Raw genomic sequence first — 25,000 nt, 5'->3', positions numbered from 1 at the left:
CACCCACCCACTCACCCACTCACCCACTCACTCACCCACTCACTCACTCACCCACCCACTCACTCACCCACCCACCCACCCACTCACTCACCCACTCACACACTCACCCACCCACTCACTCACCCACCCACTCACTCACCCACTCACCCACTCACTCACACACTCACCCACCCACCCACCCACTCACTCACCCACTCACTCACTCACTCACCCACTCACTCACTCACTCACCCACTCACTCACTCACCCACTCACCCACCCACCCACGCTTCGTGTCTCATCCCCGGCAGCCGTGCGCTCACCTTCAGAAAGTCGCCGACGCTGCGAAAGTCTTGGAGCCGCGGCAAGCAGACGCCGACACATTCGCCGGTTCTCTCGGCGCAACCGCATTTGAAGTACGACAGGTCTTCCACCGCCTGTAGCACCACCACCACCACCGTCACCACCGTCATTGTCACCACCACCAACACCACCACCACCACCGTCATTGTTACCACCACAATCATTGTCACCACCAACACCACCACCACCACCGTCACCACCGTCATTGTTACCACCACAATCATTGTCACCACCACCACCAACACCACCACCGTCACCACCTTCATTGTTACCACCACAATCATTGTCACCACCACCACCACCGTCACCGTCATTGTTACCCCCACAATCATTGTCACCACCACCACCGTCACCACCACCGTCACCGTCATTGTTACCACCACAATCATTGTCACCACCACCACCGTCACCACCGTCACCATCATTGTTACCACCACAATCATTGTCACCACCAACACCACCACCACCACCACCGTCATTGTTACCCCCACAATCATTGTCACCACCACCACCACCGTCACCACCACCACCACCACCGTCATTGTTACCACCACAATCATTGTCACCACCACCACCACCAACGCCACCACCACCACCACCACCACCACCGTCACCACCACCACCACCACCGTCATTGTTACCACCACAATCATTGTCACCACCAACACCACCACTGTCACCGTCATTGTTACCACCACAATCATTGTCACCACCAACACCACCACCACCACCACCACCGTCACCACCGTCATTGTTACCACCACAATCATTGTCACCACCAACACCACCGTCACCGTCATTGTTACCACCACAATCATTGTCACCACCAACACCACCACCACCGTCACCGTCATTGTTACCACCACAATCATTGTCACCACGAACACCACCACCGCCACCACCGTCACCACCGTCATTGTTACCACCACAATCATTGTCACCACCACCAACACCACCACCACCACCGTCACCACCGTCATTGTTACCACCACAATCATTGTCACCACCACCACCACCGTCATTGTTACCACCACAATCATTGTCACCACCACCAACACCACCACCACCACCACCACCGTCACCGTCATTGTTACCACCACAATCATTGTCACCACCACCACCGTCACCGTCATTGTTACCACCACAATCATTGTCACCACCAACACCATCGTCATGTCACTGCCAATCGCCATTCGCCAATAAGTGGCGGTGATGTCACCACGACGGAGCTTGTGCCAGGCTGTGTGCACGTGAAGCGTCGGCAGAAGGTCACGGGGCAGACCCAGCAGGTGCCACGGGTCGACTGACCGAGATGACCGAGATGACTGGCTGATGCACCACCTGTGCCCCCTACTGTGCCAACTTGCTGTGCTTTAGCCACCCGGCGCTCCGCTCGTTGTTGTGAGCGTCGCTCCTCCGCCCTCCGTTGTTGTTGGAGGGCGACTGCCTCCGACTGCCCAGTAGCGTCCTTCACGAGCCTCCTCCACAGAGGCCGATCTTGACACCGCTGGTACCGGTCATCGGCAAGTCCACTCAGCTCCACGTCCTCCTGTACCACATCACTTCATGTCTTCTCTAGCCCGTGCCGCGCCCTTTAAGCACCCCCGATCCGTTCGAACCTCCTTTGCCAGTAGCAAAATATAATTGTTTTTTTACCATTTTATCTGGCAACTGGCAAATGAGGTTGCAATGGTGTAAATGCTTACCCCGAGCTCTGATACTCTGATGGTGCATTGTCTTTGAGTTGTGCGCCTTTTGGCGTCGTCTGGTCCAACACCATGTGAGACTAGGCTCTAAGAAAAGCTGTCTTGGGTGTGGACACAAATCAATGTCAAGGACAGTGCATACATTATCAGAGTTGTGGTTTTTGTTTGCATTCCGACCGCAGGTATTGTGGTCCATGCAAACATGACTCCTTGTAAAAAAGGTGTCAGTTTTGTTTCCAGATAAAAGGGTAAAATAAATCAATTATCACCCTCTATCCGGCCAAACCAAAGCGGTTATAGGCATGCAGTGGCTGGGCATGTGGGCTACATGGCCCAGCCAACGCAGCCTTGCCTGCCGGAGGAGCTCAATGGGACTTTGTCAAGATCTTTCAAGGATTTGTGAGCTCCTCACACAATCCAGCCTGTTGGTTAAACTCAGAATGGATTGGAGGCAGGCCAGCCTGAAATATTTCTAAGCAGATAGGGGGGTGGGGGGGGGTCCATGTTTTGCAAGCGTAGAGGGCATGACCATGGCCAAGAAGACCCGAAGCTTTGTGTGGAGCAACAGACCAGGTAGCTTCCGCAAAGCATGGTGCAGTCGATGCAAAGATAATGCCACTCGATTGATTGAGAACTCTTCTGCCACAGAGCTGGTCATAGGCACACTGCCCAGCTACGGGAAACTCTCCACAACTGCCCCATCACCAATTGAGAGTTGTGGAGTGTCCGATGGTACAAAATACCCAGGCGGGTGCTTAGTTTTGGTGGGGCTGTAAGGGGGAGGCAAGGCCCCACCCTCTCAGTGGCACGCTCCAGTTTCAGCCAGCAGCATAAACGTGGTTGAGCAATACGGAGCCATCCCTTGACCGCAACCCGGGCAGGTGGCAAGATGCAGCAGCAGAACTGTTGAACAATACAACCCCTAAATTTCGATTTAAAGCTTCTTTCGTGACTGCAGGGATTCATCTTCTTGGTTATTTCGGTAAAGTCGTCACGTAGAAGGGAAGTAATAAAATAATACAAATAAAACACAATAAAATAATTCTCACGACGTTTCGGCCACAACGCAAGCAGCCGTCCTCAGGTGGAGAACAGGTCTGTCGGTAAAGTTACGAAGAATGGAAGTAATAAAATAATACAAATAAAACACAATAAAATAATTCTCACGACGTTTCGGCCACAACGCAAGCAGCCGTCCTCAGGTGGAGAACAGGTCTGTCGGTAAAGTTACGAAGAATGGAAGTAATAAAATAATACAAATAAAACACAATAAAATAATTCTCACGACGTTTCGGCCACAACGCAAGCAGCCGTCCTCAGGTGAAACCGGGTCCGTCGAGGCGACAGCGTCTGAAATACAACCCCTAGACAACCAAGCCCAACTATATACATGTGCAGCATTTCACAAAGGGGGTGATGTAATGAGAGCCTACGTCGGATTCACGTGGCGATCGGCTTTGCCGGTCCCGCTCTACAGCCAATGGGGGGAGAGCCTGGGAGCATGGCCCCGGCGTGATCACGGGATGTCAGCCAGGTGATTGGTTCTGCTGGTCTTGGCCTCAGCCAATGGGAAGACAAGTCGGGGCCTGGTGGGGGGGATCTGGAACATTCGGCGCAGGCTGTTGAGGATTGGCTGGAGGGTACCACGTGACCCAGGCGTTAAATAAGGAGAGAGAGGAGAGACACGGGGTCAGACACGGAACTAAGAGAGGGAGAGAGAGGGGCCACGCGCGAGTGGGGCTCCGGGTGCCACGTGGCGGTGGGTCTCTGGTGTCTGTCTGCCCGCTTCCCGTTGCCTGCCAGCAACGGGGAGTGTTTGTGAGCTGCAAGAAGTGAAATAAAAGGACCGATTCCACAAGCCGTCTCCAGCGTGTTATTACAAAACGATACTTTTTCCCGTAACAGGACCCTGCGGGGTGGGCTGGTAGGAACGAGTAACCAAAGAATATAAACATAATGTATTATTACACTTGTTTAGCCAGGAAAGCCTCACTGAGTGTAAAGGTTTTTGTAGGGTCCTGCCAAGTGTTTGCAGTAGGGGGCGATGTTGCTACACCTAATCGGACGATACGAAGGGAGAGTTTGAGGCCTACTTCTAGGCTTTAGGCCTAGCTGTAGGCTTTAGGCCGCTGTGAGTTAATTTTAAATTTAAATGTTTTAATTGTTAATGTAAAAGCTTTAAATGTAAATGTTTCTATTTAAAAACATCAGGGAATGTAACATTGTGAAACATTAACTCCCTTTCACACACGCGGGGGTACGATACGAAGGGAGAGTTTGAGGCCTAGTTCTAGGCTTTAGGCCTAGCTGTAGGCTTTAGGCCGCTGTGAGTTAATTTTCCCGTAAAAAAAACATTCCTCACGACAATCCCTACCGCCCGCTCGCTCACCCGCCGGCCCGCTTCGTTGTTGTGCAGTTCCATCAGGAGGAACTTCGACAAAGACTTGCGTCGCCCTCCTTGCCTCCAGCGGTCTTTGACGCCCGCGTCCAAGAACAACTTGGCGAAATGGCGTCCGTATTTGACGTTGTCTCCGGGAAGCAACCAGGGTTGGTAGGTCCACGTGCAGTTTTGCCGGATCACCTCCGACGTGTTGCAGGCGCGCGCCACGGCGTGCACCACGCCGGCGGCGGTGAGGGCGGAGAAGAAGGCGGCCTCGCGAGAGCCTGCGCCCCCCCACCCCCCCCCACCCACAAAACAATTTGATCATTTGTCTATAATGGAGGTTGTTTGTTTTTCTGGCGTAGATCGCCGAAATAGAAACGTCACCTCAACAACTCTTGGAACCTCCCAGTTCAACCAGTCTACACAACAAAGACTCATTCTTAGCAACGATTTCAGCCGCACCACCTCTACATAACAAAAGGCGCAGTCCCATTTACACGCATTTTTACATCAGCCGCACCTTAACAACTCTTGAAACCTCCCGGTTCAACCAGTCTACACAACAAAGACTCATTCCTAGCAACGATTTCAGCCGCACCACCTCTACATAACAAAAGGCTCAGTCCCATTCACAGCAGCCGCACCTTTACATCAGCCGCACCTTAACAACTCTTGGAACCTCCCAGTTCAACCATTCTACACAACAAAGACTCATTCTTGGCAACGATTTCAGCCGCACCACTTTTACATAACAAAAGGCTCAGTCCCATTTAGACGCACCTTTAAAATCATCCGCACCTTAGTTTACACAACAAAGGCTCATTCCTAACAGCGTGCTTCAGCCGCACCGAACCTCACAACAATAATATTCAGGGCCTACCCTTAGCTCCTCCCACCCTCAACCAGTATATATACACAAGGACTGTGTTCTTGGAATTTCCCTCACTTGATACAGCTGTCGTGCTGTGACGGTTCCATCTGAACCTAACCCTAATCTAGATTTGAAGCTTTCGTGACTGCAAGGATTCATATTCTTAGGTTTTTTCGGTAAAGTCACCAATGTAGGTAAAACATTAAAAGTAATAAAAGTAAAATAAAATAAAAATCACGACGTTTTGGAGGCAACACAAGTCTCCGTCACAGCCAGATTTGCTGCATCAAGTGAGGCAATCTTGAATCATTGCCTCACTTGATGCAGCAAATCTGGCTGTGACGGTTCCACCTGAAGACGGAAGCTTGTGTTGCCTCCGAAACGTCGTGATTTTTATTTTATTTTACTTTTATTAATTTTAATGTTTTACCTACACAGTGACTTTACCGAAAAAAACCTAAGAATACTAACCCTAAGCCTAACGCGCTCGTTACCCTGGTACAGCACTGACCTGTTGCCGTGTGTTGGAAAGTAAATTCTCCGCCACATTTACAACGCGGGTCTCGCGATCTTTCGCCGAGGGGACAACAACCGCCGTCACGGGCGATAGCCACGATTGTAAAGAAATTGTCCTTCGGTCTTCAAGAGGGATTGGCCACATTCTATTTAAGCGACACTCTAAACCAGCGGTCGGGAACCTATGGCTCGCGAGCCATATATGGCTCTTCCAGTGACGACATATGGCTCCCAGGCAATTTTGAGTTGAAAAAAGAAAAAAAATCAGTTTGGAACTGATTTTAAAATACTTGTGATATTTGCTTAATAATAGTGTGTCATTTTAAAGTAAACAGAAATTAGTTTTGAAGATAAATTTCACGGGCCGCGCCTGCACGAAGCTCAACCTCACCACGTATAAACCAGACTACAAGGCCATCAGCAAAACTATGCAGCACCAGACGTCGCATTAAAAGTAAGACATTTTTAATTTATCATACGTTAAAAATACTATATGGCTCTCAATGAAATATATATAGAAATATTTGGCTTTTATGGCTCTCCCAGTCAAAAAGGTTCCCGACCCCTGCTCTAAACCAAACTGAATTGGCCGTGTCGGATGGTGGCGGGTAGACACCGCAGCATTCACGTTGATGCGATCTAACACAAAACCTTGATGATGAGCAAGCACCTTGTGAGACACAAGACACGGCTTCATACCTGGGGACTGCCTGGGCCACACTTGGGCAGGGTGACCAACCCCAACTTGAAGGGGTCACCGTCGAACAGAGACGGTCACCCCGTTGGGTGCTTTCAGGACACATCACACTACGCACCGCACACTACTACACTACTGTAGTGTGTAGTACACTACGCACTGCACACTACTACGCTACTGTAGTGTGTAGTACACTACGCACCGCACACTGCCACGCTACTGTAGTGTGTAGTACACTACGTACCGCACACTGATACGCTACTGTAGTGTGTAGTACACTATGCACCGCACACTACTACGCTACTGTAGTGTGTAGTACACTACGCACCGCACACTGCCACGCTACTCTAGTGACGTAGAACGGCTCGCTACGGCGCCTGCCTAGCGCCCGTCGCTCAAACCCGCCCGTCACCGGCAGAGGCTCGAAGCCGCCTCTGACCCGGGCGACGATCTCCTTACCCGACCGAGCCAAAGGGACCAGCCCGTCCTCCGTGCACTCTGACCTGGGCGACGATCTCCTTACCTGCCCGAGCCAAAGGGACCAGCCCGTCCTCCGTGCACTCTGACCCGGGCGACGATCTCCTTACCCGCCCGAGCCAAAGGGACCAGCCCGTCCTCCGTGCACTCTCACCCGGGCGACGATCTCCTTACCTGCCCGAGCCAAAGGGACCAGCCCGTCCTCCGTGCACGGCGCCTTGCGCTTGCGCTTCGCCTGGAACTGGTGCCGGTACTCGGCGATCGCCAGCCGCGCGCCGTCCACCACGAGCTTCGCGAAGTGCGGCTGCTGCCGGCAGACGTGGCGCTGTGCGGGGGACAGCCCCGGGGCCACGCTGCACAGCAGCAGCGGACGCTGCGAGGGGTCCACTGCCGGGGGGACCCACATTGCCAGCGACCTGCAGAGGAGGGGTGGGAGGTGGGGGGGGTCACGGTGGCTAGGAGATGTTGACTACCTCGCCTGGTACGCAGGAGGTTGTGGGTTCGATCCAAACCCTGACGATGCCTGCTGCTGCTGCTGTATATTTGGAGTCTGTGTGTCTCTCTCTCATCATCGTCACGGTGGCTAGGGGATGTTAACTCTCTTGTCTGGTACGCAGGAAGTCGTGGGTTCTATCCAGACCCTGATACCTGCTGTATATTTGGAGTCTGTGTGTCTTTCTCTCTCATCATCACGGTGGCTAGGGGATGTTGACTACCTCGCCTGGTACACAGGAGGTCGTGGGTTCGATCTAAACCCTGACGCCTGCTGCTGTATATTTGGAGTTTGTGTGTCTCTCTCATCATCACGGTGGCTAGGAGATGTTAACTACCTCGCCTGGTACGCAGGAGGTCGTGGGTTCTATCCAAACCCTGATGCCGGCTGCTGTATATTTGGAGTTTGCGCGTCTCTCTCTCTCTCATCATCACGGTGGCTAGGGGATGTTGACTACCTCGCCTGGTACGCAGGAGGTCGTGGGTTCGATCCCAACCCTGCCGCCTGCTGCTGCTGTATATTTGGAGTTTGCGTCTCTCTCTCATCATCGTGGTGGCTAGATACATTTTTAATGACATTTATACATTTACGCGATCTAACCCCCCCCGCAAAAAAACTCTTGTGGATGATATTGGTCACGAAAGCCCTGCCCGCTACCAGGTGTACGGGGGGCGTGTGTGTGCAAGACGTTAGGTAAGGTTGCTCATAAATAAATAAACTCAGAAACGTGTCGCGCTCATCGCAGCAGCGGAGGAGTGACGAGGAAGACAGCGGCGCTTACCACCAGGCGGCGCTGGCGACTGCCCCCAGCTGTGCGAAGGCGCAGAGTCCCAGCAGCAGCAGCATCGGCGGCGGGGAGACGGAACCCATCGGAGTTCTCACGGCCAGCGACTCTGTGCAGAAGAGAAGCGCAGCGGGGGTGACGATGTCAACACACCTCGCACGGTACGCAAGAGGTCGTGGGTTCCATCCCGACGATGCCCGCTGCTGCTGCTGCTGTATATTGTGAGTTGTCATGTCTCACTCATCATCGTCGTCATCATCACGGTGGCTGGGAGATGTTAACTTCCTCGCCTGGTACAAGGGATCTAACCCACGAGTGCTTGTGTACCGGGCGAGGGAGTCAACATCTCACTCATCGTCATCATCACGGTGGCTGGGAGATGTTAACTTCCTCGCCTGGTACGAGGGATCGAACCCACGAGCGCTTGTGTACCGGGCGAGGGAGTCAACATCTCACCACCGTGGTCGTGATGAACTCCGACTGCTGATGTCTGTAGCCGACCGACCTTATAACCAGATGAATCCCTGCAGTCACGAAAGCTTTAAATAAAACAATTCTAAATTTAAATTTACGCATTTTGATGTGACGTCACATTTCTCAACCCCACCCCCCACCGTCACAAATGTCTGACCCCCACCCCCAGGTGCGTGACGTCATTTATGGACGGCCCCAAAGACCCCGCGCCACAACCAAGAGCAGAACATGTGTGGAGATAATTCAGTGACGAAAACATTCTAGATTTGAAGCTTTCGTGACTGCAAGGATTCATATTCTTAGGTTTTTTTCGGTAAAGTCACGTAGGCAAAACATTAAAATTAATCAAAGTAAAATAAAATAATTATTTTATTTTACTTTTATTAATAAATAAATATTTTATTCTACTTTTATTAATAAAATTAATAAAAGTAAAATAAAATATTTATTTTATTTTACTTTCATATTCTTAGTTTTTTTCGGTAAAGTCACGTAGGCAAAACATTAAAATTAATCAAAGTAAAATAAAATAATTATTTTATTTTACTTTTATTAATAATTATTTTATTCTACTTTTATTATTAATAAAATTTATAAAATTATAAAAGTAAAATAAAATACTTATTTTATTTTACTTTCATATTTTTAGGTTTTTTCGGTAAAGTCACGTAGGCAAAACATTAAAATTAATAAAAGTAAAATAAAATAATTATTTTAAAATAAATAATTATAATAATTATTTTAAAATAAAATAATTATTTTATTTTACTTTTATTAATAAAAAGTGTTACTACCTAATAGCTAGTGACTCAATAGTAGAGAAAGTGGGCTCTTAATACTCCACACAAACTTTGTATTTGTGACCCAGCACACAAGCAGAGTGAACAATCCACTCCATTAACAACAGTGTGACATCAACATTGACCCTGAGTGGGAGAGTGTTACTGCCTAGTAGCTAGTGACTCACTAGTAGAGAAAGTGGCTCTTAATACTCCACACAAACTTTGTATTTGTGACCCAGCACACAAGCAGAGTGAACAATCCACTCCATTAACAACAGTGTGACATCAACATTGACCCTGAGTGGGAGAGTGTTACTGCCTAGTAGCTAGTGACTCACTAGTAGAGAAAGTGGCTCTTAATACTCCACACAAACTTTGTATTTGTGACCCAGGACACACAAGCTGAGTGAACAATCCACTCCACTAACAACAGTGTGACAACATTGACCCTTAGTGGGAGAGTGTTACTGCCTAGTAGCTAGTGACTCACTAGTAGAGAAAGTGGGATATTGTTAAGCTCCACAAATTCTAGATTTTAAGCTTTCGTGACTATAAGGATTCATAATCTGAGGTTAAAATCACGTAGGTATAAATAAATACTAAAATAAATTTAAAATAAATAAAAATTAAATAAATTCTCCCCAAAAACTTTGCTTCTGTGACCCAGGACATTGATATTTATACATTTAACAATTTTAAATAAAAAAAAGACGCGGCGTGCATTTGTCTCATCCCATCACGTAAAGTCCTGCTCACAAAAGCAAAGTTTGTACGGAATAATAATAATAATATCCATTAAATCTAATGTGTAGGCAATTTAACAACAACACGCAGCAACACTTCACTACGCAAGGCCAGACCTCGCGTCAGCTCGTGTGTTCTCGTTGTTGTTGAACCAATAAATATAGTTTAGATATGCAAGGAGACCCATGCACTGTATAGGTAAACCCACTAAAATAAACTCCTTTAAAAAAATTGTACAAAAATGTTTAAAATTTAATTTTTTGAATAAAATTTTTTTTTAAATACATTTTTATTATTATTTTTTTTTTTACATTTTTTATTGAAAGGTGGAAGTGGACGACGTTTCGACCACGAGCCTTGAGCGCGACACACACACAGAGAGGAATGAAGTTGAATAATAAAACTTGTAGTTTCGATACTTGAGCTCCACGCTCACCGCGTGTTGACAAGTTCCCGCGTCAGTGGCGCCTGCTTCGTGCGCGAGGCGATTCCAGAGTCTAGGGACCGCGGCGTTCTTGATTCTCGCAAAGCAATATTTAAATAATAAGACGTCCATTAAAAAAATGTCATTGCTTTTAAAGAAACGCTCAATTGATTGATGCCGATTTTTATTGATTGCTTTATTAATTAATCTTTAATGTACTTATTTTTTTATTTCGAGTTATGCTCCACACGAAGCAGGCACGCCTGAGGCACCCGGCGCCTGATTGGTGTGTGAGCCGATTCCACAGTTTAGGGACCGCGGCGTTTTTCACCTTACACAACAATTAACACGCCAATTTTAACACAGTGTGCAAAATGTTTAATTGATTAGACACCAGGAAGTAGACTAAACATTTTATTACAAGATATTAGCCACGACTAACAGAGGAATATCACGTGAAGTGAAAGCGTTGATAAATATAAAGGGGCAGAAATTACTCCATCGAGTAAACAACATTTTAATTCAAACCCAGTACACATGCAACGTTGAGCCAATTTGGTCAACATAGGTGTTCACACACAGTGTGGTTAACATAGGTGTTCACACACAGACACCCACAGAGACCCATAGAGACCCACAGAGACACACAGAGACCCATAGAGACCCATAGAGACCCACAGAGACACACAGACACCCAAAGAGACATACAGAGACCCAAAGAGACCCATAGAGACACAGAAACCCACAGAGACACACAGACACCCACAGAGACCCATAGAGACCCATAGAGACCCACAGAGACACACAGAGACACACAGAGACCCATAGAGACCCATAGAGACCCACAGAGACCCACAGAGACACACAGAGACACACAGAGACCCATAGAGACCCATAGAGACCCACAGAGACACACAGACACCCAAAGAGACACACAGAGACCCAAAGAGACCCATAGAGACACACAGAGACCCACAGAGACACACAGAGACACACAGAGACCCATAGAGACCCATAGAGACACACAGAGACCCACAGAGACCCACAGAGACACACATACACCCATAGAGACACAGAGACCCACAGACACCCATAGAGACTCACATAGACACACATACACCCATAGAGACACACAGACACACACAGACACCTATACAGACACACAGAGACACACAGAGACCCATAGAGACACACAGACACACAGAGACACACAGAGACCCACAGAGACCCATAAAGACCCACAGAGACACACAGAGACCCACAGAGACACACGGGGACCCATAGAGACCCACAGAGACACGCAGAGACCCATAAAGACCCACAGAGACACACAGAGACCCACCGAGACACACAGAGACCCATAGAGACCCACAAAGACCCACAGACACCCATAGAGACTCACAGAGACCCACAGGCACCCATAGAGACTCACAGAGACACACATACACCCATAGAGACACACAGACACACACAGACACCTATAGAGACTCACAGAGACACACAGAGACACACAGAGACCCACAGAGACACACAGAGACCCATAGAGACCCACAAAGACCCACAGACACCCATAGAGACTCACAGAGACACACATACACCCATAGAGACTCACAGAGACCCACAGACACCCATAGAGACTCACAGAGACACACATACACCCATAGAGACACACAGACACACACAGACACCTATAGAGACTCACAGAGACACACAGAGACACACAGAGACCCACAGAGACACACAGAGACCCATAGAGACCCACAAAGACCCACAGACACCCATAGAGACTCACAGAGACACACATACACCCATAGAGACTCACAGAGACCCACAGACACCCATAGAGACTCACAGAGACACACATACACCCATAGAGACACACAGACACACACAGACACCTATAGAGACTCACAGAGACACACAGAGACACACAGAGACCCACAAAGACCCACAGACACCCATAGAGACTCACAGAGACACACATACACCCATAGAGACTCACAGAGACCCGCAGACACCCATAGAGACTCACAGAGACACACACAGACACCCACAGAGGCACACAGACACACACCTGCTGGGTCTGTCACGCGACCTCCTCCTCATGCACCTAGCCTGGCACAGCAGTACAACCCATGGCACCTGCAGGGTCTGTCCCGTGACCACCTCCTCATGCACCTAGCCTGGCACAGCAGTACAACCCATGACACCTGCTGGGTCTGTCACGTGACCTCCTCCTCATGCACCTAGCCTGGCACAGCAGTACAACCCATGGCACCTGCAGGGTCTGTCCCGTGACCACCTCCTCATGCACCTAGCCTGGCACAGCAGCACAACCCACGGCACCTGCTGGGTCTGGCACGTGACCTCCTCCTCATGCACCTAGCCTGGCACAGCAGTACAACCCATGGCACCTGCTGGGTCTGTCACGTGACCTCCTCTTCATGCACCTAGCCTGGCACAGCAGTACAATCCGTGGCACCTGCTGGGTCTGTCACGTGACCTCCTCCTCATGCACCTAGCCTGGCACAGCAGTACAACCCATGGCACCTGCTGGGTCTGTCACGTGACCTCCTCCTCATGTACCTAGTCTGGCACAGCAGTACAACCCATGGCACCTGCAGGGTCTGTCACGTGACCTCCTCATGCACCTAGCCTGGCACAGCAGTACAACCCATGGCGCCTGCAGGGTCTGTCACGTGACCTCACACTCACAGGAGCTGTCAGGCTTTCTTCACACAGAGGGCTCGTTCACACTCACATCAGCTGAGTCATGCTTTCTTCACACAGAGGGCTCGTTCACTCTCACAGCTGCTGAGCCAGGCTTTCTTCACACAGAGGGCTCGTTCACACTCACAGCAGCTGAGTCTGGCTTTCTTCACACAGAGGGCTCGTTCACTCTCACAGCTGCTGAGTCAGCTTTCTTCACACAGAGGGCTCGTTCACACTCACAGCAGCTGAGTCAGGCTTTCTTCACACAAAGGGCTCGTTCACTCTCACAGCTGCTGAGTCAGGCTTTCTTCACACAGAGGGCTCGTTCACTCTCACAGCTGCTGAGTCAGGCTTTCTTCACACAGAGGGCTCGTTCACTCTCACAGCTGCTGAGCCAGGCTTTCTTCACACAGAGGGCTCGTTCACATCACAGCAGCTGAGTCTGGCTTTCTTCACACAGAGGGCTCGTTCACACTCACAGCAGCTGAGTCAGCTTTCTTCACACAGAGGGCTCGTTCACTCTCACAGCTGCTGAGCCAGGCTTTCTTCACACAGAGGGCTCGTTCACTCTCACAGCTGCTGAGTCAGGCTTTCTTCACACAGAGGGCTCGTTCACTCTCACAGCTGCTGAGCCAGGCTTTCTTCACACAGAGGGCTCGTTCACATCACAGCAGCTGAGTCTGGCTTTCTTCACACAGAGGGCTCGTTCACATCACAGCAGCTGAGTCAGGCTTTCTTCACACAGAGGGCTCGTTCACTCTCACAGCTGCTGAGTCAGGCTTTCTTCACACAGAGGGCTCGTTCACTCTCACAGCTGCTGAGCCAGGCTTTCTTCACACAGAGGGCTGGTTCACTCTCACAGCTGCTGAGTCAGGCTTTCTTCACACAGAGGGCTCGTTCACTCTCACAGCTGCTGAGTCAGGCTTTCTTCACACAGAGGGCTCGTTCACTCTCACAGCTGCTGAGTCAGCTTTCTTCACACAGAGGGCTCGTTCACACTCACAGCATGTTGTGTATGTACCCCCTTTCTATTTTTTTTTAATATTATTTTTTTTTAAGGCTTATTCTGCCATCATATATAATATTGTTTTTTTAATAGACACGGGGCCACGTGGGAACGAACACGCCCCCACACTTCCACAGAGGCCCCCACACTTCCACAGATGCGCGCATACCTCATTTCAAAGGAAAGAGGACATGACAGGGGGGGCAATAAGGTAATAAAAAAAAAACTCCCCTAAATTCACACAAGAGGAACAAGGGAGGGGGGGAATTGCAGGCGGGGGGTTGCAGAACCAGGAGACACGGAGGAAGAGATAATTATATTCTGAACAAAGATAAGCCGGGATATCAGATTAAATAATCACAAGAAGTCAAATAATAAGTACGGAATTAAAGTAGAAGAGGAATCAAGGGCGGAGAAGGCTCTCAAAATTAACCAAACACAACACCCATGGGAAGCGAGCAACACGGCCGCCTTTGTCTTTCCGAGAGGATCTCCACACACAGGCACCAAGCTAGGAAATGACACCCATAAAGGGGGCAATGGCTCAAAGGAAATAAACACGTCTTCGAATAAATAAGCGCATGCGCCGGGTGCTCCCACCGTGGAAACAACCGCCTTTGTCTCCCCACAACACGGACAAACACGCACGCGAAACACACGGACGGACACACACACGGACGCAGATGGTTCAGCCCACAGGAAGGTTTTATGACACAGCCTTTGAACAACTCGGGAAGCCGAGTGGAAGTTTCCGATATAAACCGAAGGAAAATCCATACAACTCAGATCGACAGGGGCTCTGGCCCCCATCACAGATCTCCAGGGCTGTGGCTCCATCTCTCCTCGTCGCCGCCAACGAAGAAGCTCCTGTCATTCAGAATGACGAGGTTTGCGGAGTAGCGACGCGTAGCTACAAGCCGAGGTCTGCACCACCTGAGAAGAATCGCTACCCTGAGTCGCAGAGCTGCGAGTGAAGCCAACAAAGACGCCAACGTCCACCCTGCCACGAACGAAGCATCGCTCCTCGTCAGAGTGACGACCAGCGAACAACCCGCAGGAAAGGCGGAGATCGCTGAACGAGCGCTGACCGTGCGCCACCTTGCGCCACCGTGCGCCACCTTGCGCCACCGTGCGCCACCGTGCGCCTCCGTGCGCCACCGCGCGCCATCGAGCGACAACGAGCGACACCTTGCGCCACCGAGCGACACCGAGCGACACGAGCGACCGAGCATCTTCAAGGACAGCATCGTGCCAACTCGTCATCTAGCAGTAGAAAGAGAGAGCGCACGAGCAGCACCAAGCCCCCGGAACCATCAAGCGCCAAGCAAGCAAGTTTCTTCAAGGAACATCGTGCCAACGCCGCTCAATCCAGCAGTGGAGAGAGAGAGAGAGAGCAAAAGCCGAGCGACACGCCGAGCGAGGGAGCAGCAGGAGCTGTTCGTATCCTCCCACACCACACAAGCTAACGACACAATTAATATTACGAGAGGACAACGCACACACAGCACGCACACGAATAAGACTTTCAAAAAGTGATCTTTGCGTTTCAAAAGGGTTGCCATTTCGAGGTGGTGCGTTCAATATCAACTGATCGTGCAAAGCAGTTGCTGCCGTCGAGTTGCATGAATAAGAAATGTTTTAGTCATTTTCGTTAACTGCATAATTTCGCCAATGAAGAAGTATTTTTAGTCATTCAATTTAGTTAATTGCATAATCTTGCCCATGAATTATTGACGCATGTTTAACCTGCATGATAGAATGTCACGTGCTTGTTAGAATAAAATTGTTATCACAGAAGCATATTGAGTGTTCTTTCCAAGTCCATGCAAAACCATCTTATTCATAAGAGCTGTATCCTGCGATGAGATATGAAAATGGAGACCTAAAATATTATAACACACACTAGGATAATCGGTAAATGAATCTATGATAATCGTGTTATCCTGATTGATAACTCTGGATAAACGAAACTAAGCAAATTATCATAACTGCACACATTAACATAATCGCAAGCCTCCGCATAAATTACTACGATTATCATAATGTATGCATATAATCACACGCATTATCATAATTTATGCGTATTAATACACGCATTATCATAATTAATGCGATTTGCGCATTTTTCGGAAAATTATTAATTTTTATTATTTTCATCAAAATTTCATAATCACAACACATACAACATAATGGGTGGCGTCGTCCGGGATCTCTCGCAGACAGTGTTTTGCATGGATGATGGAATGAATCACTTCGTGTTAACCAGAATATCAGGATCGAACATTGCATGGTAATTGTGAACGGGCGGAAAACAAAAAAACGCCCTCTAAGGTTAAAACCCAGAATAGCAGGTTAAAACAGAGACAGTGGAATTAAGATAATATCGTATCAAACCAATTGCATCCTGTGATAAATGGTGTTAGAGGTACGCACTCTGAATCGGAAAATAACAGATAGCTCGAGTCGAATTGACTACACTCTGTGAGATAATTGTTTATATGCACTCTGAAAAGAAATGTCAAAGTAACTTCCGCCATACCTAAGATGCTAGGATTAAGAATAATTTTTGAATGGGTTACGGGAAACGGGGAGCTCGTATTTAAACGTACCGACCAATCTGTTACAAAGCAGTACAGTCAGAGAGACATATGGGAAGGGAGCTGTATCGATAACACGAACACACCTCGGGGGAAACTAATTGACTGGATAAAAGGTAACGAAGGCGAACACGATGTAAAAACTGCAGGAAAGGCAGGACAGGACTCATGCCTTCTCACACAGGCATACAGACAGGGATTGTGGAATGAGGGAAAATTTGGAAAGGAAACGGGAGAGAAATCAGTGCTCGCGACACCAGCGAAACTCACAGACGTTGATCCACAGAATAAATATGGAAGTAACATTAAATCACACTCTTGGGTACGTGGACAGAGTCCAGGGACTAATCGCACAAAAATTATGGATATCGAACAAAAAATCATTGACAAAGGGAAACCCTCACAATTCGAGAGAAGGAATGGAGAGATACATATGCAAACAAAAACATGTGAGACTGACAACTTCACAGATAGAGGGAGGAAAAATGTTAAAGTAAAATCGCCAGGACATGGTACACTAAGGGCAGAGGCAAAAACTGAAGGGAAATGGCAACACGAGCGACACGGCACTGGGCGCGCACACAGAAAATGCACACCACTTAAACACAAGCGACACAGCACAGACCAAAGTGACAGATTGCCTGATGATAACTTGTTTGATGATGACGCTGTCGGCAATCAACTTTCGGAATACCTATTCACCAGTAAAACCCTTAAATTGATGGACAAGGCTCTAGTCAGAATTCCCGATTTTGACCCCCACAATAAGACTATGGATATCCACACACATATCGCAACCGTAGAAGAGGAGGCAATGATTAGAGGGCTGAGGAGACGGGATGAAAAAGCGAGTTTGTTGAAACGGACCTTACATAAAGAATCTATTCCATGGGTAAAGTCACTACCACACAAGGTTAGAAATGATTTTAAACAACTGAGCCTGGCAGTGATTCGGAAGTTTGGAGAATATTCGACACTCACTGAGGGGTTTTATGCTGTAAAATCGATGACCCAGGGCATGGACCAAGATCCACGTGACTACCTCGTCCAATTTAAAAGAGCGTATTACGCAGGCGATGTGAATCAATACCACGAAGGAGATAAAATGTTCAAAATTATGTTTTTTGAATCCTTGAGCCCAGAGATTACAGAAAGGGTGAGAATGGTTTTGAATCCAGAAACCGCATCCTTACGCCGCATAGAGAGCAAGGCGTACATGGCATGGTTATACAGAGCTAAGAATCATAATTCGGATCCAGAACACAGGGAGAGGGATGAGGAACCCAGCCTCTCAGAGAGGAATAAAAATCACCGAGCAGTCCCACCATGCAGGACGGAGCAGAAACGCACGCACACATGGCAAAATAACCCAGAGAGAGGTTGGCACGAGAATGAGAGCGGCACAAAGCCGAACATTCAGGAGAATCGCAGGAGGGAGAGGTTCAGAACAGAACCATATCAACACCCCATCCCACGACACACGCAAGGTTCAAATTACGCACAGAGATGGCAAGATAACCACCTAGCGGGAAGGTGTTACACAGACCGCGGAGGTATGGATGCGAACATTCAGGAGAATCGCAGGATGGGAGGTCAAACACAATCGATCCAATTCCGACCAATTCCTCCACCGGCTATACCAAGAGGGAATAGAGGAATAACACAGAATGCGGTCCAAATACGTGATGAACCATCCACAGTGAGTGCGAGCGAGCGGCCAACACGCGCCCCACCCGCCGAGGTGTTAAACCCTGAGCAGGCTGCAAGTGACAGGGCTGAATTGAAGTGTGATCGGACGGTGGATAGCAGACAGCAGAGACAAAGAGAGAACACAGAGACACGCCCTGAGGAGCGCAGGCGTGAGCCTTTGAATGGAAAATATCCAAGGGAAACCAAAATGTATGTGGATCGGAGTGCTAAAATGGAGACGAATGTTCATGACATATCAGGAATGGTGTTGGAATCTAACACACTCGTAAAAACAAAGAGGGCAACATTACGAGGCACGGAATTAAGTCGACACACTGACTCGGCAAATGTGCATGTAATCGCAGAGAGAGCGAATGCCACGAACCAAGTGTCAAAATGGGTCGTGTGCGCGAATTCTGGTTACGTGCAGCACAATTTTTCACCACACACCCCCACGACGCGAGAGAGTGAGAGAGGAAACTACAAAAACGAACCCGAAAACCGTGATCAAATTATCAAAGTGATAAGTGGTAAACCAGGCAACATGAGGAAGGTAACGCATAAATGCGTTCGAAACCGCTACCTAGCGTTTCCCAGGATTTAACAAAACAAAAATGAATGTTCGTCAGAGTTATGATGTATGAGAACCGATGTAACGCAATATCGATGTTAACGTGTTGTTTATTTTCTTTGCTTATTTCAGATGTAACCAGGTTAAGATGGTAATACGTGCACGCGCGTCGTAAGAAATAACCGCCGAGAGTAAGGGCGGCTGATGGGATTCATGACATAAAAAGGGGGCATTACTTTGTTTGAAAATTCGCCAGTGGCCAAATCGACCCCTGATAATTTTCAAACGGGCGGACTGTTGTGTATGTACCCCCTTTTTATTTTTTTTTTATATTATTTTTTTTAAGGCTTATTCTGCCATCATATATAATATTGTTTTTTTAATAGACACGGGGCCACGTGGGAACGAACACGCCCCCACACTTCCACAGAGGCCCCCACACTTCCACAGATGCGCGCATACCTCATTTCAAAGGAAAGAGGACATGACAGGGGGGGCAATAAGGTAATAAAAAAAAAAACTCCCCTAAATTCACACAAGAGGAACAAGGGAGGGGGGGAATTGCAGGCGGGGGGTTGCAGAACCAGGAGACACGGAGGAAGAGATAATTATATTCTGAACAAAGATAAGCCGGGATATCAGATTAAATAATCACAAGAAGTCAAATAATAAGTACGGAATTAAAGTAGAAGAGGAATCAAGGGCGGAGAAGGCTCTCAAAATTAACCAAACACAACACCCATGGGAAGCGAGCAACACGGCCGCCTTTGTCTTTCCGAGAGGATCTCCACACACAGGCACCAAGCTAGGAAATGACACCCATAAAGGGGGCAATGGCTCAAAGGAAATAAACACGTCTTCGAATAAATAAGCGCATGCGCCGGGTGCTCCCACCGTGGAAACAACCGCCTTTGTCTCCCCACAACACGGACAAACACGCACGCGAAACACACGGACGGACACACACACGGACGCAGATGGTTCAGCCCACAGGAAGGTTTTATGACACAGCCTTTGAACAACTCGGGAAGCCGAGTGGAAGTTTCCGATATAAACCGAAGGAAAATCCATACAACTCAGATCGACAGGGGCTCTGGCCCCCATCACAGATCTCCAGGGCTGTGGCTCCATCTCTCCTCGTCGCCGCCAACGAAGAAGCTCCTGTCATTCAGAATGACGAGGTTTGCGGAGTAGCGACGCGTAGCTACAAGCCGAGGTCTGCACCACCTGAGAAGAATCGCTACCCTGAGTCGCAGAGCTGCGAGTGAAGCCAACAAAGACGCCAACGTCCACCCTGCCACGAACGAAGCATCGCTCCTCGTCAGAGTGACGACCAGCGAACAACCCGCAGGAAAGGCGGAGATCGCTGAACGAGCGCTGACCGTGCGCCACCTTGCGCCACCGTGCGCCACCTTGCGCCACCGTGCGCCACCGTGCGCCTCCGTGCGCCACCGCGCGCCATCGAGCGACAACGAGCGACACGAGCGACCGAGCATCTTCAAGGACAGCATCGTGCCAACTCGTCATCTAGCAGTAGAAAGAGAGAGCGCACGAGCAGCACCAAGCCCCCGGAACCATCAAGCGCCAAGCAAGCAAGTTTCTTCAAGGAACATCGTGCCAACGCCGCTCAATCCAGCAGTGGAGAGAGAGAGAGAGAGCAAAAGCCGAGCGACACGCCGAGCGAGGGAGCAGCAGGAGCTGTTCGTATCCTCCCACACCACACAAGCTAACGACACAATTAATATTACGAGAGGACAACGCACACACAGCACGCACACGAATAAGACTTTCAAAAAGTGATCTTTGCGTTTCAAAAGGGTTGCCATTTCGAGGTGGTGCGTTCAATATCAACTGATCGTGCAAAGCAGTTGCTGCCGTCGAGTTGCATGAATAAGAAATGTTTTAGTCATTTTCGTTAACTGCATAATTTCGCCAATGAAGAAGTATTTTTAGTCATTCAATTTAGTTAATTGCATAATCTTGCCCATGAATTATTGACGCATGTTTAACCTGCATGATAGAATGTCACGTGCTTGTTAGAATAAAATTGTTATCACAGAAGCATATTGAGTGTTCTTTCCAAGTCCATGCAAAACCATCTTATTCATAAGAGCTGTATCCTGCGATGAGATATGAAAATGGAGACCTAAAATATTATAACACACACTAGGATAATCGGTAAATGAATCTATGATAATCGTGTTATCCTGATTGATAACTCTGGATAAACGAAACTAAGCAAATTATCATAACTGCACACATTAACATAATCGCAAGCCTCCGCATAAATTACTACGATTATCATAATTTATGCATATAATCACACGCATTATCATAATTTATGCGTATTAATACACGCATTATCATAATTAATGCGATTTGCGCATTTTTCGGAAAATTATTACTTTTTATTATTTTCATCAAAATTTCATAATCACAACACATACAACAAGCAGCTGAGTCATGCTTTCTTCACACAGAGGGCTCGTTCACACTCACAGCTGCTGAGTCAGGCTTTCTTCACACAGAGGACTCGTTCACACTTACAGCTGCTGAGTCAGCTTTCTTCACACAAAGGGCTCGTTCACACTCACAGCAGCTGAGTCATGCTTTCTTCACACAGAGGGCTCGTTCACACTCACAGCTGCTGAGTCAGGCTTTCTTCACACAGAGGGCTCGTTCACTCTCACAGCTGCTGAGTCAGCTTTCTTCACACAGAGGGCTCGTTCACACTCACAGCAGCTGAGTCATGCTTTCTTCACACAGAGGGCTCGTTCACTCTCACAGCTGCTGAGTCAGGCTTTCTTCACACAGAGGGCTCGTTCACACTCACAGCTGCTGAGTCAGGCTTTCTTCACACAGAGGGCTCGTTCACACTCACAGCTGCTGAGTCAGCTTTCTTCACACAGAGGGCTCGTTCACTCTCACAGCTGCTGAGTCAGACTTTCTTCACACAGAGGGCTCGTTCACACTCACAGCAGCTGAGTCAGACTTTCTTCACACAGAGGGCTCGTTCACACTCACAGCAGCTGAGTCAGCTTTCTTCACACAGAGGGCTCGTTCACACTCACAGCTGCTGAGTCAGCTTTCTTCACACAGAGGGCTCGTTCACACTCACAGCTGCTGAGTCAGACTTTCTTCACACAGAGGGCTCGTTCACACTCACAGCTGCTGAGTCAGACTTTCTTCACACAGAGGGCTCGTTCACACTCACAGCTGAGTCAGCTTTCTTCACACAGAGGGCTCGTTCACACTCATAGCTGCTGAGTCAGGCTTTCTTCACACAGAGGGCTCGTTCACACTCACAGCTGCTGAGTCAGGCTTTCTTCACACAGAGGGCTCGTTCACACTCACAGCTGCTGAGTCAGCTTTCTTCACACAGAGGGCTCGTTCACACTCACATCAGCTGAGTCATGCTTTCTTCACACAGAGGGCTCGTTCACACTCACAGCTGCTGAGTCAGGCTTTCTTCACACAGAGGGCTCGTTCACTCTCACAGCTGCTGAGTCAGGCTTTCTTCACACAGAGGGCTCGTTCACTCTCACAGCTGCTGAGTCAGCTTTCTTCACACAGAGGGCTCGTTCACACTCACAGCAGCTGAGTCATGCTTTCTTCACACAGAGGGCTCGTTCACACTCACAGCTGCTGAGTCAGGCTTTCTTCACACAGAGGACTCGTTCACACTCACAGCTGCTGAGTCAGCTTTCTTCACACAGAGGGCTCGTTCACACTCACAGCAGCTGAGTCATGCTTTCTTCACACAGAGGGCTCGTTCACTCTCACAGCTGCTGAGTCAGGCTTTCTTCACACAGAGGGCTCGTTCACACTCACAGCTGCTGAGTCAGGCTTTCTTCACACAGAGGGCTCGTTCACTCTCACAGCTGCTGAGTCAGCTTTCTTCACACAGAGGGCTCGTTCACACTCACAGCAGCTGAGTCATGCTTTCTTCACACAGAGGGCTCGTTCACTCTCACAGCTGCTGAGTCAGGCTTTCTTCACACAGAGGGCTCGTTCACACTCACAGCTGCTGAGTCAGGCTTTCTTCACACAGAGGGCTCGTTCACACTCACAGCTGCTGAGTCAGCTTTCTTCACACAGAGGGCTCGTTCACTCTCACAGCTGCTGAGTCAGACTTTCTTCACACAGAGGGCTCGTTCACACTCACAGCAGCTGAGTCAGACTTTCTTCACACAGAGGGCTCGTTCACACTCACAGCAGCTGAGTCAGCTTTCTTCACACAGAGGGCTCGTTCACACTCACAGCTGCTGAGTCAGCTTTCTTCACACAGAGGGCTTGTTCACACTCACAGCTGCTGAGTCAGACTTTCTTCACACAGAGGGCTCGTTCACACTCACAGCTGCTGAGTCAGACTTTCTTCACACAGAGGGCTCGTTCACTCTCACAGCAGCTGAGTCAGCTTTCTTCACACAGAGGACTCGTTCACACTCACAGCTGCTGAGTCAGCTTTCTTCACACAGAGGGCTCGTTCACACTCACAGCTGCTGAGTCAGCTTTCTTCACACAGAGGGCTCGTTCACACTCACAGCTGCTGAGTCAGCTTTCTTCACACAGAGGGCTCGTTCACACTCACAGCTGAGTCAGCTTTCTTCACACAGAGAGCTCGTTCACACTCACAGCTGCTGAGTCAGCTTTCTTCACACAGAGGGCTCGTTCACACTCACAGCTGAGTCAGCTTTCTTCACACAGAGGGCTCGTTCACACTCACAGCAGCTGAGTCAGGCTTTCTTCACACAGAGGGCTCGTTCACACTCACAGCTGAGTCAGCTTTCTTCACACAGAGGGCTCGTTCACACTCACAGCAGCTGAGTCAGGCTTTCTTCACACAGAGGGCTCGTTCACACTCACAGCTGCCATATTATTAACATTTTTTCCCTTTATTAATTCTGACCTTACTCCCTCCCTTTGATGCTGCTAATCCTGCATAATGCACGGGCATAATGACTTTAAACCCCTCGCCAAGCCTCCTACGCATTTCACAAGTAGTGCTAATCGCATATCTGCATTTCCCATAAATATGCTAAATTCCTCTTGATATGCAAATTATCTTGTCAAGACGCTCTTCCCCCTCCATCCCAGCTTAAATAGTCACTCCAAGCCTGGAGCGTGACATTCAGACGCTGTCGCCTCGACGGACCTGTTCTCCACCTGAGGACGGCTGCTTGCGTTGTGGCCGAAACGTCGTGAGAATTATTGTATTATGTTTTATTTTTATTATTTTATTACTTCCCTTTCTACGTGATGACTTTACCGAAAGAACCAAGAAGATATTGACAGATGGTAAAGGTCAAACGTGCAGCACTGCAATGTCTCGCTTATGCCGCCGCTGCCGCCCGAAAGACCTCCGCCGAGAGGGAGCTCAAGATGGTGCTTGGCCTACTCTTCCACACGCACCTGAATGTGGCCCACGCTCCACCACGCCCCGCATGAACACATTGTTACCGGATATCGCCATCGTGCACTCCTCTCAGAGGAGGTTTCTTGTTCGCATTCTGACCGCAAGCATCATGCTTAGCGCAAGAGATGATTCCTCGTGACAAGGTTTCAGTTCGGTGTCCTGACACACATCTCGACGCAGCTGTTTTGTTGCCAGAAAAAAAGAGGAAACCTATTCTCATCATGCGATCGAATCAAGACTTTTAATTCGTACAAAAACACCCAACACCACGTCGCACCCCCCACCCCACCGGCTCCGAGATTTCAAGATTGAGTGA

General features: G+C 48.8%; 1 protein-coding gene across 1 annotated transcript in view; it reads right to left on the bottom strand.

Annotated features, from left to right (window-relative positions):
- LOC133361825 (protein Wnt-5a-like) overlaps positions 1-24,741 on the bottom strand; it is a 29,534-nt gene extending 4,793 nt beyond the window's left edge. The window contains exons 1-5 of the mRNA XM_061580816.1: positions 24,681-24,741; positions 8,267-8,378; positions 7,167-7,408; positions 4,438-4,712; positions 303-416 (exon numbers count right to left, since the gene is read on the bottom strand). Coding sequence (XP_061436800.1) covers positions 303-416; positions 4,438-4,712; positions 7,167-7,408; positions 8,267-8,378; positions 24,681-24,741 — 804 coding nt within the window. The remainder of the gene's footprint in view (positions 1-302; positions 417-4,437; positions 4,713-7,166; positions 7,409-8,266; positions 8,379-24,680) is intronic.
- Between the last annotated feature and the right edge of the window lie 259 nt (positions 24,742-25,000).

This window comes from Lethenteron reissneri, unplaced genomic scaffold (assembly GCF_015708825.2).
Source record: "Lethenteron reissneri isolate LAM-NWPU_2019-01 unplaced genomic scaffold, ASM1570882v1 scaffold_1247, whole genome shotgun sequence".
NCBI classification, from domain to species: Eukaryota; Metazoa; Chordata; class Hyperoartia; order Petromyzontiformes; family Petromyzontidae; genus Lethenteron; species Lethenteron reissneri.
Note: the sequence above shows the minus strand (reverse complement) of the source record. Positions and strands in the feature narration are given on the sequence as shown.